At 40.2% G+C, this 19405-nt stretch overlaps 1 protein-coding gene across 1 annotated transcript in view; it reads right to left on the bottom strand.

Annotated features, from left to right (window-relative positions):
• The window catches only part of C5H12orf56 (chromosome 5 C12orf56 homolog), a 76669-nt gene that overhangs the window by 31262 nt on the left and 26002 nt on the right, over positions 1 to 19405 (bottom strand). Inside the window, exons 2-4 of the mRNA XM_027542436.1 lie at positions 16207 to 16369; positions 9800 to 9872; positions 1818 to 2220 (exon numbers count right to left, since the gene is read on the bottom strand). Coding sequence (XP_027398237.1) covers positions 1818 to 2220; positions 9800 to 9872; positions 16207 to 16369 — 639 coding nt within the window. The remainder of the gene's footprint in view (positions 1 to 1817; positions 2221 to 9799; positions 9873 to 16206; positions 16370 to 19405) is intronic.

Consider the following 19405-nt stretch of genomic DNA (forward strand, 5'->3'; position numbering starts at 1 on the left):
AGGAGTTAGTTAATTCTGGAAGTATAAACAGTTATTTTGAAATATTTACGCAGATTTTTAAAAGTCAATTAAGTTTTGGGTTTTCTATTAGAATATATAAGGCCTTCTCTTAAGAGATCAAGATTTTCCCTCTATTTATGATTCACATACATTCTTAATTTGGAGAAAGCTGTTTAAAATTTTACAGATGAATTTTAAACATTTAGCATTTAATTTAAACATTAAATATTCTGAACTGTGTTATGAGAAAAAAACTAGAGTTGCCTTGCAGTCTTCCAAATTTGGGCCTCTTATAAAACCCCTCCTTCCTAGCTTCTTCTGAGTGATAAGAGTCTTTCATACCTCTTAACAATGGCACCCCACTCCAGTACTCTTGCCTGGAAAATCCCATGGATGGAGGAGCCTGGAAGGCTGCAGTCCATGGGGTCGCTAAGAGTCGGACACGACTGAGTGACTTCACTTTCACTTTTCACTTTCATACATTGGATAAGGAAATGGCAACCCACTCCAGTGTTTTTACCTGGAGAATCCCAAGGACGGGGGAGCCTGGTGGGCTGCCGTCTATGGGGTTGCACAGAGTCAGACACGACTGATGCGACTTAGCAGCAGCAGCAGCAACATTATTATGAAAGACTCTTTTCACTCAGAAGGGCTTCCTTTATGGCTCACCTGGTAAAGAATCCACCTACAATGCGGGAGACCTGGGTTCAATCCCTGGGTTGGGAAGATCTGATGGAGAAGAGATAGACTACCCACTCCAGTATTCTTGGGCTTCCCTTGTGGCTCAGCTGATAAAGAATCCATCCACAATGCAGACCTGAGTTAGTCCTGTATAGTCCATGGGGTTGAAAAGAGTCAGATACAACTGAGTGACTTCCATTTCAACATTATTATATTTGAAGATCAGTAATAAAAATTATGTATCACTGAAGGGAACTAAAAAGGGTCATATTATAAAACTGATCCTGGCGTTATAAAAAGATTACTAAATGAGAGTTCTGACTCTGCCTCTAAACTTAGTACACAATGTTGAGTAAGTTACTTAGAATTTTTTTTTGCTTCAGTCTCTTCATTTATAAAATAAAGGACATAAGCCAGGTGATCTCTGTAAAATTATCTGATCTTATGACAATGACTCCCACTAACCTACTTTCAGTACCACAGCTAAGAAATAATGAAACATATTGACAGTGTTGAGCTTTGTCCTCACTGAAAGCTGAATGGTTAAGAAATCACCCCTTGTGTGCGTGCTAAGTCACTTCAATTGTGTCCAACTCTTTGCAACGCTATGGACCATAGCTCACCAGGCTCCTCTGTCCATGGGATTCTCCAGGTGAGAATACTGGAGTGGGGTGCCATGCCTTCCTCCAGGGGATCTTCCTGACCCAGGGATCGAACCTGTGTGTCTTAAATCTCCTGCATTGGCAGGCAGGTTTTTTACCACTACCGCCACCTGGGAAGCCTGAGAAATCACCCCAGCTAACTGTAAAAAGAACCACACTGCTCACAAATATTCCAAAATACGACCTGTCTCCAACCTTCCTCACTGATTCCTATGAGACTTATGGCCAACTCCCCTATTTATTACCTGCCTCATGAAACCTCAGGCCCATCACCTTTTCTTTAAGACACTTTTCATTAATGAGCATTTTCCCTATTGCAGTAGCCTGATAAAATCATCACCTTAATTGTCCAGTGCATTGTGTCTTTCACTATCTTAAATCCCAAGGTTAAGTTTCCAAAATGGGGAGGAAGAGCAGGGAAGCCTATCCTAAAAAATAATACTCAAGCTGAGGTTAACTTAGGAGGGTACTTACTATAATATAATTGTTCCATGAACTTTTTAAGTGCAGAAATATTGATGACGTTGTGGAAATAACATACAAATGAAGTTCTGACTCCTTTCTCTCTAGGTTTGGGTTGCTCTGTAAAGGGGAAGCCAGGGTGGAATTTCCTAAGTAAAACTCATTTCCGTTCCCATTGCACTTGAAAGGGATTTCACTTAGAGAGTCTTTGTGATCTGAAAGCCCCTGGGGTTCTTTTGTGTCTGTTATACAAAATGGCCCACTAGCTTTTCTACTGGCTGATGTGAGCTGACAACTTCTGGAGGGGTTAGGTAAGGGTCCACGGGCTCTTTGGCCATGAAGGGACAGCTTCTTCAGGTCTGAAGGAGGGCCAAGAATTGAATCCTTGGATGCTGTGCTGCTCTCCTGGTGGTACCTGTCAGGTAGAATTTAGAGTTAAACATAATATTCAGAATTTAACAGAAAGGAACAAAGAGAACCCAGTGGCCCATTGCAGCAGTTCGAGTCTGAAAGTAAAAGTCTTCACATATAGGGAATGCTTGTTAGGAGAAAGGAGCGATTTACTCTCACCTGCTGTTCACCACTGACCTAGAGGAGTTATGGTATAATTCTTCAGTATATATTCCTGCTTTCAGAAATAGAATTTTACCCTATGTCATTTAAAGAGGCATTTTTTTTTTTTACATCTAAAGCATTATGCCTGTCCTTCACAGAACCCAATACTCCTAGTGAAAGGACTTTTCATTCAAGTTTTGAAACTTGATTGTTCTTTCATTGTGCATTTCTGATGGATACCATAAAGAAAAAACTATTCATGTGGAGAGATGTGAAGAGAGATTTTCTTAAATGGTGTTTTCTTTGACTCATGTTTTGCTAATACTCTTCTGATCTTTCCAATATCATTGCAATAGCATCAGCAGTTTTTTTTCAGAATCAATCTTTGTCCCATCTTTTGTCTTCCCTGTTCTCTCCAGCTCACCATGACCCATTTCTTTTCTCTGCAGCCCAAGGAAGCAAGGGGCAGAGGCTAAGAAGTTGCAGAGTATGAGATCCAAGTTCTAATCCAGGCTCTGCCACTCAGTGGTTATGTGACTTTGATTGACCTAAGCCTTAATTTCCTAATTTTAAAATAGGAACCAAGAGAACCACGTTATTGGGTTTCTGTGAGGATTAAGTAAGAAAATAGATGCAATACTCAATAGATGCTAGCTATTAATCACTCAGTAGGTGCTAGCTATTAATATTACCCTATATTGTCTTGAATTGCTATTTTATCATTTTATATTAATTAATCTTGTCTCCCTTATGAGACTGGAACCTCTATGAAAGTTGGAAACCACTTTGTTTTTATTTGTTCGTAATTTTAAACAGGTGTAGAATTCATTCGTCATCTATACAATGCTATGAACTAGGCTGACTGTCAATTCTCAGCTCCCTCTTCCACTGACTTTACATATGTGTACATGTATGCACGCACATACACACGCACGAACATGCAAGTGCTCAAAAGTGATAGCTTTTCTTTATTCTTGTAGATGATATTTTCTAAAATTTTCTCTATGGGAATTGAATTAAATAGCCAGTGCACAGATTATGTTAGATAATGTTATGAAATTAGGTTAAAATGTTCATTTTAGGCACTACATATGTTAAACTAAGATCATGGCATCCAGTCCCATCACTTCATGGCAAATAGATGGGGAAACAGTGAAAACAGTGACAGACTTTATTTTGGGGGTGCTCCAAAATCACTGCAGATTGTGACTGCAGCCATGAAATTCAAAGACGCTTGCTCCTTGGAAGAAAAGCTATGACCAACCTAAGCAGCATATTAAAAAGCAGATACATCATTTTGCCAACAAAGGTCCATCTAGTCAAAGCTATGGTTTTTCCAGTAGTCACGTATGGATGTGAGAGTTGGACTATAAAGAAAGCTGAGCACTGAAGAATTGATGCTTTTGAACTGAGGTGTTGGAGAAGACTCTTGAGAGTCCCTTGGACTGCAAGGAGATCCAACCAGTCCATCCTGAAGGAAATCAGTCCTGAATATTCATTGGAAGGACTGATGCTGAAACTCCAATACTTTGGCCACCTGATGCAAAGAACTGACTCATTTGAAAAGACCCTGATGCTGGGAAAGATTGAAGGCAGGAGGAGAAGGGGACAACAGAGGGTGAGACGGTTGGATGGCATCACCGACTCAATGGACATGAGTTTGAGTAAGCTCCGGGTGTTGGTGGTAGACAGGGAGGCCTGGCATGCTGCAGTCCATGGGGTTGCAAAGTGCTGGACACGACTGAGTGACTGAACTGAACTGATCTTAAAGGTCAGCAAAATGATTTCAGGTAATTACAGAAAGGTCCACTTGAAGTGACTGTAATTTACTCAGTTGTATGAAAAATGTATTATTTTAGAGAGTTAAAAAGAGTTTCTAACAAGGATTACCTTTTTGACAGCATAAATTAAAATGCCACAGACATTATAGCTTCACCAATTAAGCAAGCCAACCATAAAGCTAAACTGTATTTTTCATTTAAAATTCAGTAATACCCACTCTTAGTAGTCTGATTAAAGAGTAGTTCATTATTAAGCAAGAGTTCTAGAACCTTGAATTTCCACACTTGTCGACTTCATATTTATAGTACTAGGTTGCTAAAAGTCAAATGTTTTTCTAATGAGCTGATTATGTATCTCTAGGGAGAGCCCAGCCATAAAGGAGTAAGCAATGAGATAACTGGAAAAGATAACTCCAAGATCAAAATTATGCACAAATGACTTTTCTCCTTTTCCCCTCCACATCAAACACAGCTACATTCACTCCTTGAGGCTGAAACCATCAAGTTAAAGCCACAGGCCAAAAAGCAACAGGCAACATTAAACAGCTTCAGAAAAATCCATTAGATGCAAAGTCGACTAAAAATACAAAGTACATATATGCTAGTGTATTGATTCTATCAAGAAATGAGGAAAAATGTTAAGTAGAATTTATTTAACTTCTTTCTCATCTTTTTCAAAAGTTTTAAAATCAAATACAAAAAAATAATTATTTGATTTTTAAATTCTTAAGAAGGAAGAGAAAGAAGTTAAATACGAAAATGGGGAATTTAGTTTTCATGGAGAGCAAAGCACCTATTCAAGGAAGTAGTCAGATTAATGTATAAAATAGAAAAAACAAGCAGAACAATAAAAACAATGATTCTTCCATAAAAAAATTATATAAGCCTAGATCTTAAGATGTAGAATTTCAGCTCTCCTGAATTAAAAAATTCCCCATGAAGGCTCTACTAAAGCAGAATTGGTGAGATATAAGCAATTTTATGTAAAATAATTCAAAACTGGAAAGCAATTATCAGTATTTAAGTGTAATCAAGAGGCTGGCAGAGACCAGTACCAAACGTATCATGTGACCCAGAGTCACATAACATAATATTCAACACAGTTAGCACTCTGAATAGTACATTTTATGGCAACCTACTCCAGTATTCTTGCCTGGAGAGTCCCAAGGACAGAGTTGCCTGGCAGGCTACAGTCCATAGGGTCAAAAAGAGTCAGACATGCCTGAAGCATCTTAGCACACACACATGCCAAATTATTGCACAATAGCATTTTTATTAGCTTTTAAAGAAAGTACTTATTTTAATTTTGGCTGTGCTGGGTCTTCATTGCTGCGTGAGCTTTTCTCTAGACGGGGCAACCAGGGGCTCCATTCCAGTTGTAGTATACAGGCTTCTCCTTGCGGCAGCTGCTCCTGTTGTGGACCACGAGCTCCAGGTGCACAGGCTTCAGTAGTTGGGGCACGTGGGCGCAGTAGTTGCAGCTCCTGGGCTGTAGAGCACAGGCTCGGTAGTTGTGGCACACCAACTTAGTTGCTTCTCAGCATGTGGGGTCTTCCTGGACCAGGGATTGAACTCATCTCCTGCACTGGCAGACAGATTCTTTACCACCGAGCCACCCGGGAAGCCCACACAATAGCATTTTTATTCTTTAAATACTATATTATTAGTGGGAGTAGAAAAGAGGGAAGTTATTCTGTTCCAAGACTTGATCAAGGATTCTGAGGATGCCGAATAGGTTATTGTTTAGTGACTGACTTGCAGATAATTAGCAATAACAACAGAGCTAAGTTTAATAGGGATTTACTAAGTGTCACACACAGTTCAAGCACTTCACATGTACAGTTGACCCTTGAACAACATGAGGTTGGGGCGCTGACCCTCTGCATAGTTGAAAATGAACACATAACACTTTAGAGTCACCCCTCTGTATCCAGGGTTCCATATCTGAGGATTGTGTAGGACTGTAGTACGTACCTATTAAAGAAATATGCATATAAATGAACCCGCAAAGTTCAAACCTGTGTTGTTCAAGGGTCAACCGTACGTGATTTAGTTCTTTATATATCATCCCCATGGGACAGGTACCATTGTGAGCCCCATCCTACGATGAGGAGTGAAGCCCTGGGAAGGTGAAATAGTCCAAGACACAGTCCAGACTTGAGGTCATCCAGTGTGACTACTGAGCCTGCATGATTTTCTCTACTATGCAGAAAAGAATAACACAGCTCCCTTTTTCTAGTTTCTGCCAAGAAATGTTTCTTCTTAGAGAAAGATATAAGGTTCAACTTCTTCATTGTTTTTTTCCCTTCTATTTTGCTAATGATATTAAGTGCAACACATTCTCATATCATAAGGGTGCCAAGGTGGTCACCTCTGTCATGTGGTGGCGGTTTAGTCACTCAGTCACGTCTGACTCTTGCAACCCCATGGACCGTAGCCTGCCAGGCCTCTGTCCATGGGATTCTCCAGGCAAAACTACTGGAGTGGGTTGCGATTTCCTTCTCCAGGGGATCTTCCCAACACAGGGATTGAACCCGGGTGAATTCTGTTTATTAAACAGACCGATTTCTTCAGTTCATCCTTCTACTTGCCATGCCCTATTAGCTAGATATCAGTAGAGGCTATAAACAGATGTAAACTTAGATCAAAACCCACCCTAGTGGGTATAAGCTGAGCAGATCTAGACTGAGGGCTAAGCATTGTCACTCTGCTCCTTTTGGATTATTCAGGGTGAACTCAGTTGAATTTATATAAATCTGACTCTGTGCCAGCACTGTAAAAATGTTCCGTTGATCTCTATGTTTTCCTTTTATATGTGCAAGCAATAGGCAGTCTTTTCCCTGCCAGCGTTAGGGGACTCTTAAGTAGGTCACAATAAACTTTTCCTCAAGGAGCATTTTGAGGAGACATCTGCTTGGCTTTTCTCCTGTAAAATGTTTGAGTACACGGAACTATGCACTAATGAAGAGCTATACTAAAGATAGAGGAACCGAAGTACTGAATCTCATTATCAGAGATCATCACTAGTCTGTTTTCCATCCCTCAGGTGTTAAAAGGTCTGTTGTTTACTATTACCTTGAAAAGTAATCATATTTATGTAAGTCTGATGTCCCAAGATAACTGCTTCCTTCTTACGACCTGCAGCTTCTCATAATTAGGCCTAAAACTTTATACCACAGAGGTGTTTCAAAGCCCTCTACACGATAACATTCTTCAGCCCTCTAATTAGTGTTTATCATAGCCTGCCTTTTGTTTACACTTCTGACTCAAATGTTTAATTACGAAGATGGTAGTCCTAGAAAACTATGGATAGCAGACCTAACTCTCCCACCCCGACCTATATTCACTCCTCTCCTCCACACACGGAGCACACAGAAGCTGCCATGTTTTTAAACCTCTTGGTTATGGTAGATATTTTTAGCAGTGAATCATTTATTCAAGCTAGGAATCAGAGACTTCCCAGGATGTTTTTTTTTTTTTGGTTGTGGTGGGTCTTCAGCTCTTCTAAAACTCTCAGACTCTTTGTTGCTGTGCGTGGGCTTTCTCTAATGGAGGCATGTGGGCTTCTCGTTGCTGTGGTTTCTGTTGTTGCAGAGCACAGGCTTTAGGGCACATGGGCTTCGGTAGTTCTGGCACACAGGCCTAGTTGCCCCGTGGCATGTGGGATCTTAGTTCTCAGACCAGGATTCAAACCTGTGTCCCCTGCACTGGCAGGAGGATTCTTAACCACTGGACCACGAGGGAGGTCCCAGGATTTTTTAATTTGGTGCAAGAAAGTATGTGAGTTAGCCACCATGTAGTGGTGGGAGCAATAAAAAGTGAATTTAAGACAGCTGTTGACTTTGCTGTCCCAGAGAGGACATGTTATTCAGTGAAAGAAAATGAAGCTGATCCACAAACATCCAAGGACACAGAGACAAAGTTCTGTGGCACTCAAGTCCCCAGTTCCAGGTATGCCTCATCCACCTTCATGCTTACCATTCCTACATTCCTGTGGTGTGGTTTCTAACTTTTGCTGATTTTTCTCACTGTTGTACATCTGAAATCAATCACAGAGCCCAACAAACAGAATATACCAGATTTAACAGGTAAGATAGATGGATCTACATTTATATCTATATATATCTACTGAATGAATGTTGAATAAAATGCATTGCCCTCTAATTCCAATATTGCCTAAATTCCCCTTTTAACCTATGTTGGACGTCAGCCACTTTTAACAGAGTTCTAACCTCCGAGATAACCTACAACTACAACACCTACTGCATACATTACTTATACATCTCTTTTATTTTTCTAAACTGGAAGAAAACAATGAGGCTATCAGAGAGTGGTCTAGAAAAATTAGGGCACTGTACACCAAATGTGAAATAAGGAATGTTGAACTTGAGAGCATGTGGGGCTATCCACTGGCACGGCCCCTCCCTCAATACTTCCATTTACGCAAGCCATGTTAGAAACATCACTTAGTGCCTTGAGACAGGAAGGCAGAGACCGCTCCTCCAAGAATCTAGTAACTTATGGTGCTCAGGGTAACAATGGAATTGCAACCCCTTGAAACATGGCTTCTGATCACATGGATTTATATCAAATCATGCTCCTCTAAGCCTATCTGACACAAGCCAGGCTTCCTAAACCAATTCTTTTTCTTTTGGTGAGGAAAAAAAGTTATAATAGTGACATTTAGGTTTAGAAGACCTTTGTACATCATTGTGCAAGGAGAGAAGGTGAGTATGAAAGTAAGTACAGTGGGAAAAGGACCCTGCCCAGTATCCTGAGTTACTACACAGCATGGTGCACCATGGGTCTGTGTGTACTTCTCAAATACAAGTTCACTTTTTCTTTGCACCATTTTACAATGTTTTCCTAACCTGGCTATTCCTCCCATGTCATACCTGACTTTCAGGGCCCCAACACACCTTAATTTTCCCCCTGCCTGTCATCCCCTGAATCAGAGCTCTTAGAATCCTATGCTCCCCTCCTCTTTCTAGTGTCTAGATACTTAAAGTGTGTAGTAGAACCATACTTTGAGTTGTGCAGCTTAGGAAACTCCTTTTAAAATTTACACATGTTCCAGTTTTCCCCTGCCTCTATCGTAGCTTCTACCATTCCCACAACTGCAATATCTGGATCACCATGTATGATTCCTTCAACAACTGTCATCTGACATCTTGACTCCTCCCCCAAACTCAATAAAACCTTTCTCCTTATTAAATCTCTCTGACAATTTGCTCAAACTCATTGAGGACACTTAGCATGCATACTTTGCAGTATCTTCATTTATGCAAATATCATATGTCCTGGTTAGAATCAGCTTCTCAAGGGTAGGAACTATATCTTACTCATTGTTGTATCTATTACAGGGACAAACTTCCTACTACACAGAATCAGAGTTCAGTAAGTGTTTTCGAATTTGATTTTAATCATTTACTTATATTGAGACACTGTATAGTCCATTGAAATGGGAAAATTTATAGTTTATAACTAACTGGATTTGAATTTAGAAGAAAGCCTCCCCAAATACCTTCATAATTATATATATGAGATAAACAGAACTCAATTCGAAGATTTTAGTAGAGTAAAAGCACTTTAAAAAGCCAATTGAAATGTAAAATAAATTTTGGTCAGCAAGTTAAAAACATAAACCAACAATCTCACCTGAAAATGGATTCATTCAGACTGTTAGACTTTTTGCCTCTCCAAAAGATAGGCCCATTATTCTCTTCTTTGACTAAGGAAAAAAGAAAAGTTAATTGGTCATTAATTACATAGTTTGAGCTTATAAAGAAGCTATAGTTACAGGTACTGATTTGATGACTCTTGCATTTATTTATTTAGCTGCGTTGAGTCTTAGTTGTCTCATGCAGGATCTTTCACTGCAGCGCACGGACTCTCTAGTTGTTGCTCAGGCTCAGTAGTTGTGGCACTTGGGCTGCCTGAACCCTAGAGGGAGGTTCCTCACAGGCTCTTCAGTCCCTGGAGCAGGCCCCCAGGTTTCTTCCACTATTTGGCTCTTCTCTTCCCCCTTTGGATTCCCTAAGAGGCTCCAAAATCTTTTCAATAAATTCTCTTTGGCATTAAGGCAGAATCAAATTGTTTGTACTTGCAAGCTAATAACCTTTACTAATACGTAAGTGTTTAGGACCCCAGTCATCACAGGCGCTTGAAATGGTAGGCATTTCACAAATTCAGTACTAAATGTGATACAAATAACACCTTTGGTTTTTGTTAGAATTAAGTAGAACATATTAGTAGAACACCTGTGGCCTAGGGGTCAGACAAGTTTGAGCTTATCTCTTCTTCAGGACCACATATTACAGGATGTCTAGGAGGTGAACCACAGGAGTCATATGTACAAACTCCTTTCCTGGGCAGTACCCAAGCCACGAAACAGGCAGCTTGGAGAAACGGAAACACAGAGTACAGCACTGCCGGCATGCTGGAGGGGAAAGAGAGTGCTGGGGCTGCTTCACTGAGAAGCTGATACTACCCACAGTCAGCCTGTACCTAGCTAGCTTCAAGTCATCTCTTAAATCTGATTTCATCCAAGTTCACCAACCAAACTTGAACTTTGTCTTTTTGTGTATGAGGACACTAAGAGGTTGTGACAAAACTTTAGTGTCAGTGTCCCTGCCTCTCTATATTAGCTTTTTAATTTGTAACAATGGAGTGGCTAAGCTTAGGATCATCTGTTCTCCACTGAGAAATGAAGTATGGCTAGAGTTGTGTTTCAGCACTTGGTGGGATGTCTGGTCTCCTGGATGCCAGTGATTGGAACCTGGCAGGGCTATACTGGCAATAATGACAAGAGAGCCTGAATACAGATAATAGAGAGATCTGCCCCTGTGTTATCTCGTGTGCACCAGCAGTCTTCAATCTTCTTCAGTAGCTTAGGTAGGAAGTCCTTCAGCCAGTTCGGCACAGTGTGTGTCTGATGGTACATGGTGCTGGTCAGCTGAGGAATACTTTCAGAAGCAACATGCCAAAAAGAATGAACCTGCTGTTTTGCCTGTAGGAGGTTTGATTATATTTGTCAAATCTTATTCCTCTGGGGAAGACCGACAAGCTTATGTATTGATAAAAATTATCCAGAGACTTCCCTGGCAGTCCAGTGGCTAGGAGTCTGCGCTCCCAATGCAGTGGGCATGGGTTCCATTCCTGGTCGGGGAACTTTTATCCCACGAGCTGCATGGAGCAGCCCAAAATTTTTCTTTTAAAAAGTTATCCATTTAACCTAAGAGACTCATCAGTGTCTTGTTGTTTTGGCTTTACCCCACATCACTAGTTTTAAAAAACATCTAGGTTTTAGGTTTAAAATAAAAATTATGCACATACACATGTATACATATGCACAGACATATAAAAAACTTTGATTCTGTTTTTGTTTCATTAAATTATTGTGTCTTGTTCTGGTTTGGGATTAGTCTACCTCACTTTATGCCAGTGTTTCAAAATATGCCACTAAAACCTTTAAGGTCTTTTCCATGATTCTAGAACTGCAGTGATCAATTTGGTAGCCATGAGCTACCTGTGGCTATTAACATTAAAATTAACTAAAAATTCAGTTAGTAGCACTAGTCATCTGAGGTCCTCAACAGCCACAGGTAGCTGATGGATACCGTTTAGACATAATGAGACTAGATATGGAACAATTCCATCATTGCAGAAAGTTCTATTGGATAGCGCTATTCTAGAATGTACCTGAAACTAATGGGCATTGATAACCCCATTCATTCTAGAGCTCGTACTGTTAATACAGCTCACCACTGGCACTCTGCTGTCACCAAGGTTGTTCATTCAGAGTTTACTAATCATGCCCTTCATCTGTGCGCGCATACTAAGTCGCTTCAGTTGTGTCTGACTCTTTGCAACCCTATAAACTGTAGTCCGCAGGCTCCTCTATCCACGGGATTCTCCAGGCAAGAATACTGGAGTGGGTTGCCATAAAATGTGCAATTCAGAGTGCTAACTGTGGCCCATACAGGTTTACATGTGTACTATAGAGAAAAGCCTCTTTGTAGCTCCAGAAAAGTTGGGCCTAATTAGAAATCCTGCTTTAAAATATGGTAATTAAACTCAGTATTTATATTAAAAATGATCTGAAATTTTGAGCCTCCTTTGTTAAGATGATCTACTTGATTGGAGTGGGAGCACCTTTACCACATGACACAAATATTCCCTAGGCTTTCACCCAAGAGATTTGGAGTTCTAATAATTATCTTTATTTAAATACTCAGTAATTAATGTGAGTGGCTTCTCTAGGCATGGCATCATCATTATTAACATGAAGGACTCTAGTAATGACTACCGTCAAATAGACGCTTAGATAGGTTTGAGCGTATCTCTTGCTTCAGAATTACATATTACAGAATGTCCAGGAGGTGAACCACTGGGGTCCTGTGCACAGAGCAATACCTAACCCAGGAATAAGCAGCTTGGAGGCCAAGAGGAATCTGAGCACATCAGTGCTGACTTGCTGGAAAGGGGGCATGTTTTTTATCCTCCAATGTGTGCTACGTATGACTCCTTGAAACAGCAATCATTTCCTGTTTTTGAAAATCCCTTTGCCAAAGTGTCAGATGGTACCTTTGGAAATGAAAATAGAGGAGAGGAGGGGAGAGGTGTCATTCCATGAATGTGTGTGTGAACAAAGGATACGTTTTAAAAGACTCTTCACTGTTTTTAACATCATTTGCAAAGTTTCTAGGAATTTAAATTTCATAAAACTTCTACCTATAATTGGCTTCTTTAATGCATGTTTTCATCTTCTTATACGTGTTAAGGGAAAGAAGCCAAGAATAATTATGCTGTGGACAAGGATAAATATGCATTTAAGGCAACCAACACCAGTTAGATATCCTAATTAGTGTGACAGGAGACCTGGTGAGCAACCAGGGATTTAACAAGTTTGCTAATTAGAGCAGCTTTTAAAAACAGCCGCCATGCTCTAGAGTGTCGATGTGGTAAGGTCCTTATCCAGGACAGTGTACAAACACTGGACATTTTTCTCACACTCAGTAGCTCTTCAGTACTCCAAAAGGTTGACCCTGATTTTGAGTGGAGTCCAGTGAAGAGTGAACAGGCTGATACTGGTTGGTCTGTCTACACTGGCTAGATGCCAGAGGTGGAAGGGCCTATCCAGTGAGCCACCGTGGATCTCATTCTTTCTTTCTCTCTCCATGCTAAGCATGCAGTCTTCATAGCTGCCTACTTTCCTGCTGTGTGCCCAGCCCTGGCCACATGATTTCACATAATGCAATGACCTTGTGACGCTAGTAACAGAGACAAGGACGCTGAGGCTCACAAAAAAGTTGAGTGACTTGCAGACAGTCATACAGCTGGGAAAAGTGAGAACCAGTATGCAAATCTGGCTTAGCTGAGTCCCAAGTCTATGCCTTTTTTTCTGCTTTTCACCAGCTCCCAGTTATAGGGATGGATACTTTAAAGGACTCCTTTGTATACATGTACATTTCATATACATATATCAAATACATATATATGTGTATTTTTCATGCACAAAATAAGACCAAGAAAGTAAGCAGTGCCATGCTGAACTATATAATCTATTTTTATCCAGTCACCCTTGAATTTTTAAAACTTCTCCATGAGAAATGTTTGGGAAGGGCCCAAAGCGTGAAACCTAGAAACAGGCTGCCAGGAGTCCGGACTCCCCACCTCCCTTTCTCTAGATCATCTGCATCTCCTTAGGCACAACTGGAAAATCACACACTGAGCTCCCTAAAAACAAGATCTAAAGGTGACTTTTCATGTTTTTAATCTAGATGTGAATCATTCTTGGGAACAGATTTCCAACCAATATTTTTGAATGAAGAGTGAATGCTGTTGCTGCTGCTACTGCTAAGTCACTTCAGTCGTGTCCGACTCTGTGCGACCCCATAGATGGCAGCCCACCAGGCTCCCTTGTCCCTGGGATTCTCCAGGCAAGAACACTGGAGTGGGTTGCCATTTCCTTCTCCAATGCATGAAAGTGAAAGACAAAGTGAAGTCGCTCAGTCGTGTCCGACTCTTCGCAACCCCATGGACTGCAGCCTACCAGTCTCCTCCGTCCCATGGGATTTTCCAGGCAAGAGTACTGGAGTGGGGTGCCATTGCCTTCTCCGGTGAATGCTGTTGATAAACCACAATTATCAGGGCAGGGCTGGTGACTCCCTTGCTGGTAAGAGGCCCAGGGTTCAGAGAGATGACTATAAGGAGTTTTCCTAAAGCCAGGTGTTCACAATCTTTCTGGTTACCCCCTCACAATCTTTCTGGTTACCCCCTGCACTTCTTCACCAGGTCTTTTCATTAAAATCTCTGATTGTTGATAAGGTTACTAAAATCAAACAAGCACTGACCAAAGGGAATTCAGAGTCTAACTCATTCTTTTTTTAAACCAATATTTAGTGAAAACACTTTCCTCTCTTTTTTTCTTTCTTCTTTTATTTTCCTTCCTCCCTTTCTTTCTTCCATACATTTCTTTCCTTCCTTTCTACTCATGGCAAACTAGGCCCAGGCACTATGCTGCTGATCATGGATAGCCAGCTTATCCTCAGTGTGAAGAACCGAATCTTCTCAACATCGTTAATCATAGGGAAAAGCAAGTCAAAACCACAGTGTGCTGTCACTTCACACCTGCTAGGATGACTCATCAAAAGGTCAAAAGATAACACGTGTTAGCAAGGATGCAAAAAAAGAGAACCTTCATGCACTGTTGGGAGGGAATCTAAGTTAGTACAGCTATTCTGGAAAATGGTATGGAAGTGCCCCCCAAAATTAAAAGCCATCCCACTTCTGGGTATATATCTGAAGGAAATAAAATCACTGTCTCAAAGAGATATCTGCACTCCCATGTTCATAGCAGAATTACTTAGAGTAATCAAGAATTGTGTAATGGGGCTTCCCAGGTGGCTCAGTGGTAAAGAAACTGTCTGCCAATGCAGGAGATGCAAGAGGTGTGGGTTCAGTCCCTGGGTTGGTGAGTACCCCCGGAGAAAGAAGTAGCAACCCACTCCAGTATTCTTGCCTGGGGAATCTATGGACAAAGGAGCCTGTCTAACCACAGTCTATGAGGTCACAAAAAGTTGGACATGACTTAGCAAATGAGCACACACAGTCAAGAATGGTAAACACCCTAAGTGTCTGGCAATAGATGAATGGATAAAGAAAATGTAGTGTGTGTGTGTGCGCGTGCGCGTGCGTGCTTAGTCGCTCAGTCCTGTCTGACTCTGTGACCCCATGGATGGTAGCCCTCCAGGCTCCTCTGACCATGGAATTTTCCAGGCAAGAATACAGAGGCAGGTTGCCCTTTCATACTCCAGGGGATCTTCCCGACTCAGGGATCAAACTTGTGTTTCTTGCATCTCCTGCATTGGCAGGTGGATTCTTTACCACTGAGCCACCTGGAAAGCCTGTGTATGTATATATGTATGTGTATATATGTATACATATACACACACAATGTAGTATTGTCCAGCTTCTAAAACAAAGGAAATTCTTCCATTTGCAACAACATGGATGAACCTGGAAGACACTGTACGAATAAGCCAGGCACAGAACCTGTAAATACTGTATAATCTCACTTGCGTGGAATCTAAACAAGGAACTCACAGTAACAGTATAATGGTGGTTACTGTTGTGGGACTTGGAAGTGGAGGTAAGGGAAAAAGGTAGGTGTGCATCAAAGGTTACAGAATTTCAGTTATAAATAAGTCCTGGAGACTGAAATGTATACCATGGTGACTGTAGTTAACAACAACATGCTGTATATTTGAAATCTGCAAAGAGAGTAGATCTCAAGTGTTTTTTTAAAAAAAAAAAGCAAACAAAAAAGTAACTGTGTGTGGTGATGGATATCTTAATTAGCCTGACTGTGGTGGCCACTTCACAGTGATGACTTTGATATACATATTTCAAAACGTCACACTGTACACCTTAAATATCAATACATAGATTTGTATTTGTCAATCATACTTAAGTAAAGCTGGGAAGGAAAAAAGAACATTATCTTTTTATCTCCTATAGAAATGTATCTTTTCTTATGTCACCTAAAGAAATATATTACATACCTTTTTTGTTGTTAGCATTGGCATGATGAAATGGAAATAAGAATTTCCTGACACCTTTTGATTTTTCACACTCTTTTTTTAAAATAGTTGAATAATAAATGATACGAATGTGTTGGTTGGTTTCTCTATCTGGTGGACTTAGAAATTCTGGGTAATCATCAATCTGAAAAACAAAATGAATAGAGCTAATTAAAGACAAATACAACTGCTCATCTTTTCTGGGATAATAAATCCCCCAAAGCTTATGGCAATTTTAAACTGCATTCTTTCTTTTTTTTTTTTTCCCCTGGGAAATCTTTCCTCTTATTGTTAGGTTTCCCAATTCCTCCTCTATTCATTTTATTCTTTACTAAAAATGTGCTCAGCAACAAAACCTAAGAAACTAATAAATAGTAAGTGTCTTTATTTGTTAAAATATACCCTACCACTTCCATTTTAAAATTTTTTTAAGAATTTTAAAGGCCTTAAAATGTATAATTAATTGGGTTTAGACTAGGATTTTTCTCTGCAGAGGACAATAGCCATTTGTAGAGAACAGTCTACAAAGATTCTGTGAATACAAATGTCAAGGTTTAAACTATTGGAAGTTTCCTACTTCTACACAGCTTTTTCTTCTCTCCAAAGTGCTTGTTTTCTATTCTTGGCTGAAAAGGAGAAAATCTCAATAAATATTTAGGACTTTTAGATCTTATTTATTTATTTTTTAAAATTTTATTTTATTTTTAAACTTTACATAATTGTATTAGTTTTGCCAAATATCAAAATGAATCCGCCACAGGTAATCTACTTCCCTTTTTATGACAGATAGGCAGCAATAGCACATGATTGAAAAGCTAAGAGTAAAGGGAATCACCTGTGTGTACCTGTGTGCTAAAAGCTTCAGTCGTGTCGGACTCTTTGTGACGCTATGGACTGTAGCCTGTCAGGCTCCTCTGTTCATGGGATTCTCCAGGCAAGAATACTGGAGTGGGTAGCCATTTCCTTCTCCAAAGGAGAATCACCTGACACATACTTAAAACTATTAATTCAAATGTCAGGAGGGATTGCTCTGTACTTTTTACAGGTGCTTAGAATTTGGGTAAAAATGTTTCCTGTGATTGTTTAGTTCCATCATTTTCTTTTCACAAATATAAGAAGGAGATTAATGATAATAATTAAAAATCTTAATTCTGATACAGAGTAACCAAAGATAGGAAGATGGAATGAAAAACTGTCAGGACCTACTTAAATTATTTTCAAATATGTAGGGTAATTCAAATCAGGCTAATGAAACAAGGCCTAGTGGAGAATGTGCTTTAGTTGATACAAAGTTTTATAGTTAATAAAGGAATTCTGCACAAGAGTCCTCAGAAATGCCTTTATTTTGGAACCTGCAAAGTTTATAAAATTAGAATGTTACACATAAATAGCTAAATTTTATGATTTGTGTAACCGTATTCTGAATATTTTTCCCTTGCTTTAGTCAAGATAAATTATGAAATGCTTTGAAATAGGCAAAAAAGATTACCTAGGTGTTCTTCTTTTATCATCTTTAAGCTATTTTAAAACTGTAAGTTGTAAAAAACTGATAATAATTCAAATGATTTTTGTTCATAATGATACGGATTGTTTGTGTCCAGTGGAATAGAATTGATCATTGCCATCTGATACAAAGAACAGCTATTGGATATCTGCACCAGTGTGAATTTGTTTTCTAACTTTACTGATCTGAAACTATTAGCTCTTTCTATATCTGCTGCTGCTGCTGCTAAGTCACTTCAGTCATGTCCGACTCTGTGCGACCCTATAGACCGCAGCCCACCAGGCTCCCTGACCCCGGATCAAATCCGAGCTGCCTGATATGGGAGTGCAGAGTCTTAGCCATTGGACCACCAGGAAAGTGCTAATTAGTAATACTTTTTGTTTTTAATTTTTAAATGTATTATTTTTGCCTTGGCTGGATCTTCCTTGCTGTGCCCAGGCTTTCTCTAGTTGTGACTAGTGGGCTTCTCACTGTAGTGGCCTCTCTTTGTTGGGGAGCTTGGGCTTCAGTAGTTTCAGTTCTCAGGCTCAGGAGTTGTGACTTAGTTGCTCAAGGCATGTGGGATCTTCTCCAACCAGGGATCAAACCCTTGTCCCATGCATTGCAAGGCAGATTCTTAACCACTGGACCACCAGGGAAGCCCCTACATTAGTAATTCTTAAAAGAACTCTGTTCTCATGGCTTGTAGAGATAAGTAAAACCACTTATGTAAGTAAAATGTTTCTGCCCCAAAATAAGTACATTTAACATCTAATATTTTAAATGAGCTGTGCATATTCATTGGAAGGACTGATGCTGAAGCTGAAGCTGCAATACTTTGGCCACCTGATGCGAAGAGCTGACTCTTTGGAAAAGACCCTGATGCTGGGAAAGATTGAAGGCAGGAGGAGAAGAGGTGGCAGAGGATGGTTAGATAGCATCACTGATTCAGTGGACATGAACTTGAGCAAACTCTGGGAGATAATGGAGGACAGGGAAGCCTGGTATTCTGCAGTCCATGGGGTCACAAAGAGTCGGACATGACTTAGCTACTGAACAACAGTTCTTTATATTGTATTTGTATAATGTGTGCCACGTGCTTAGTCGAGTCTGACTCTTCGTGATCTCATGGACTGTAGGCCGCCAGGCTCCTCTGTCCCTGGAATTTTCCAGGTGAGAATAATGGAGTGGGTTGCCATTTCCTCCTCCAGATCTTCCTGACCCAGGGATTGAACCTGAGTCTTCTGTGCCTCCTGCATTGCAGGTGGATTTTTACCCACTGAGCCATCAGGAAAGCCTTATTAGTATAATATCTCAGTGTTATTAGCTATATTTAAGCATTATATAAAATCATGTTCATTCATTCATTTTTACAAATGAGATGTAACTTTTACGATGTCTTTGAAAACAAGCTTCATCACTACCCTTAGAAACATTTTGTCTAGTTTTTTGGCATGGCTTTATTATCTTTGTTTTGCATATCATCAGTTCAGTTCAGTCGCTCAGTTGTGTCCAACTCTCTGCGACCCCATGGACTGCAGCACGCCTGGCCTCCCTGTCCATCACCAACTCCCAGAGTTTACTCAAACTCATGTCCATTGAGTCAGTGATGCCATCTAACTATCTCATCCTCTGTCATCCCCTTCTCTTCCTGCTTTCAATCTTTTCCAGCATCAGGGTCTTTTCCAGTGAGTCAGT

This window comes from Bos indicus x Bos taurus, chromosome 5 (genome assembly GCF_003369695.1).
Source record: "Bos indicus x Bos taurus breed Angus x Brahman F1 hybrid chromosome 5, Bos_hybrid_MaternalHap_v2.0, whole genome shotgun sequence".
Lineage (NCBI taxonomy): Eukaryota > Metazoa > Chordata > Mammalia > Artiodactyla > Bovidae > Bos > Bos indicus x Bos taurus.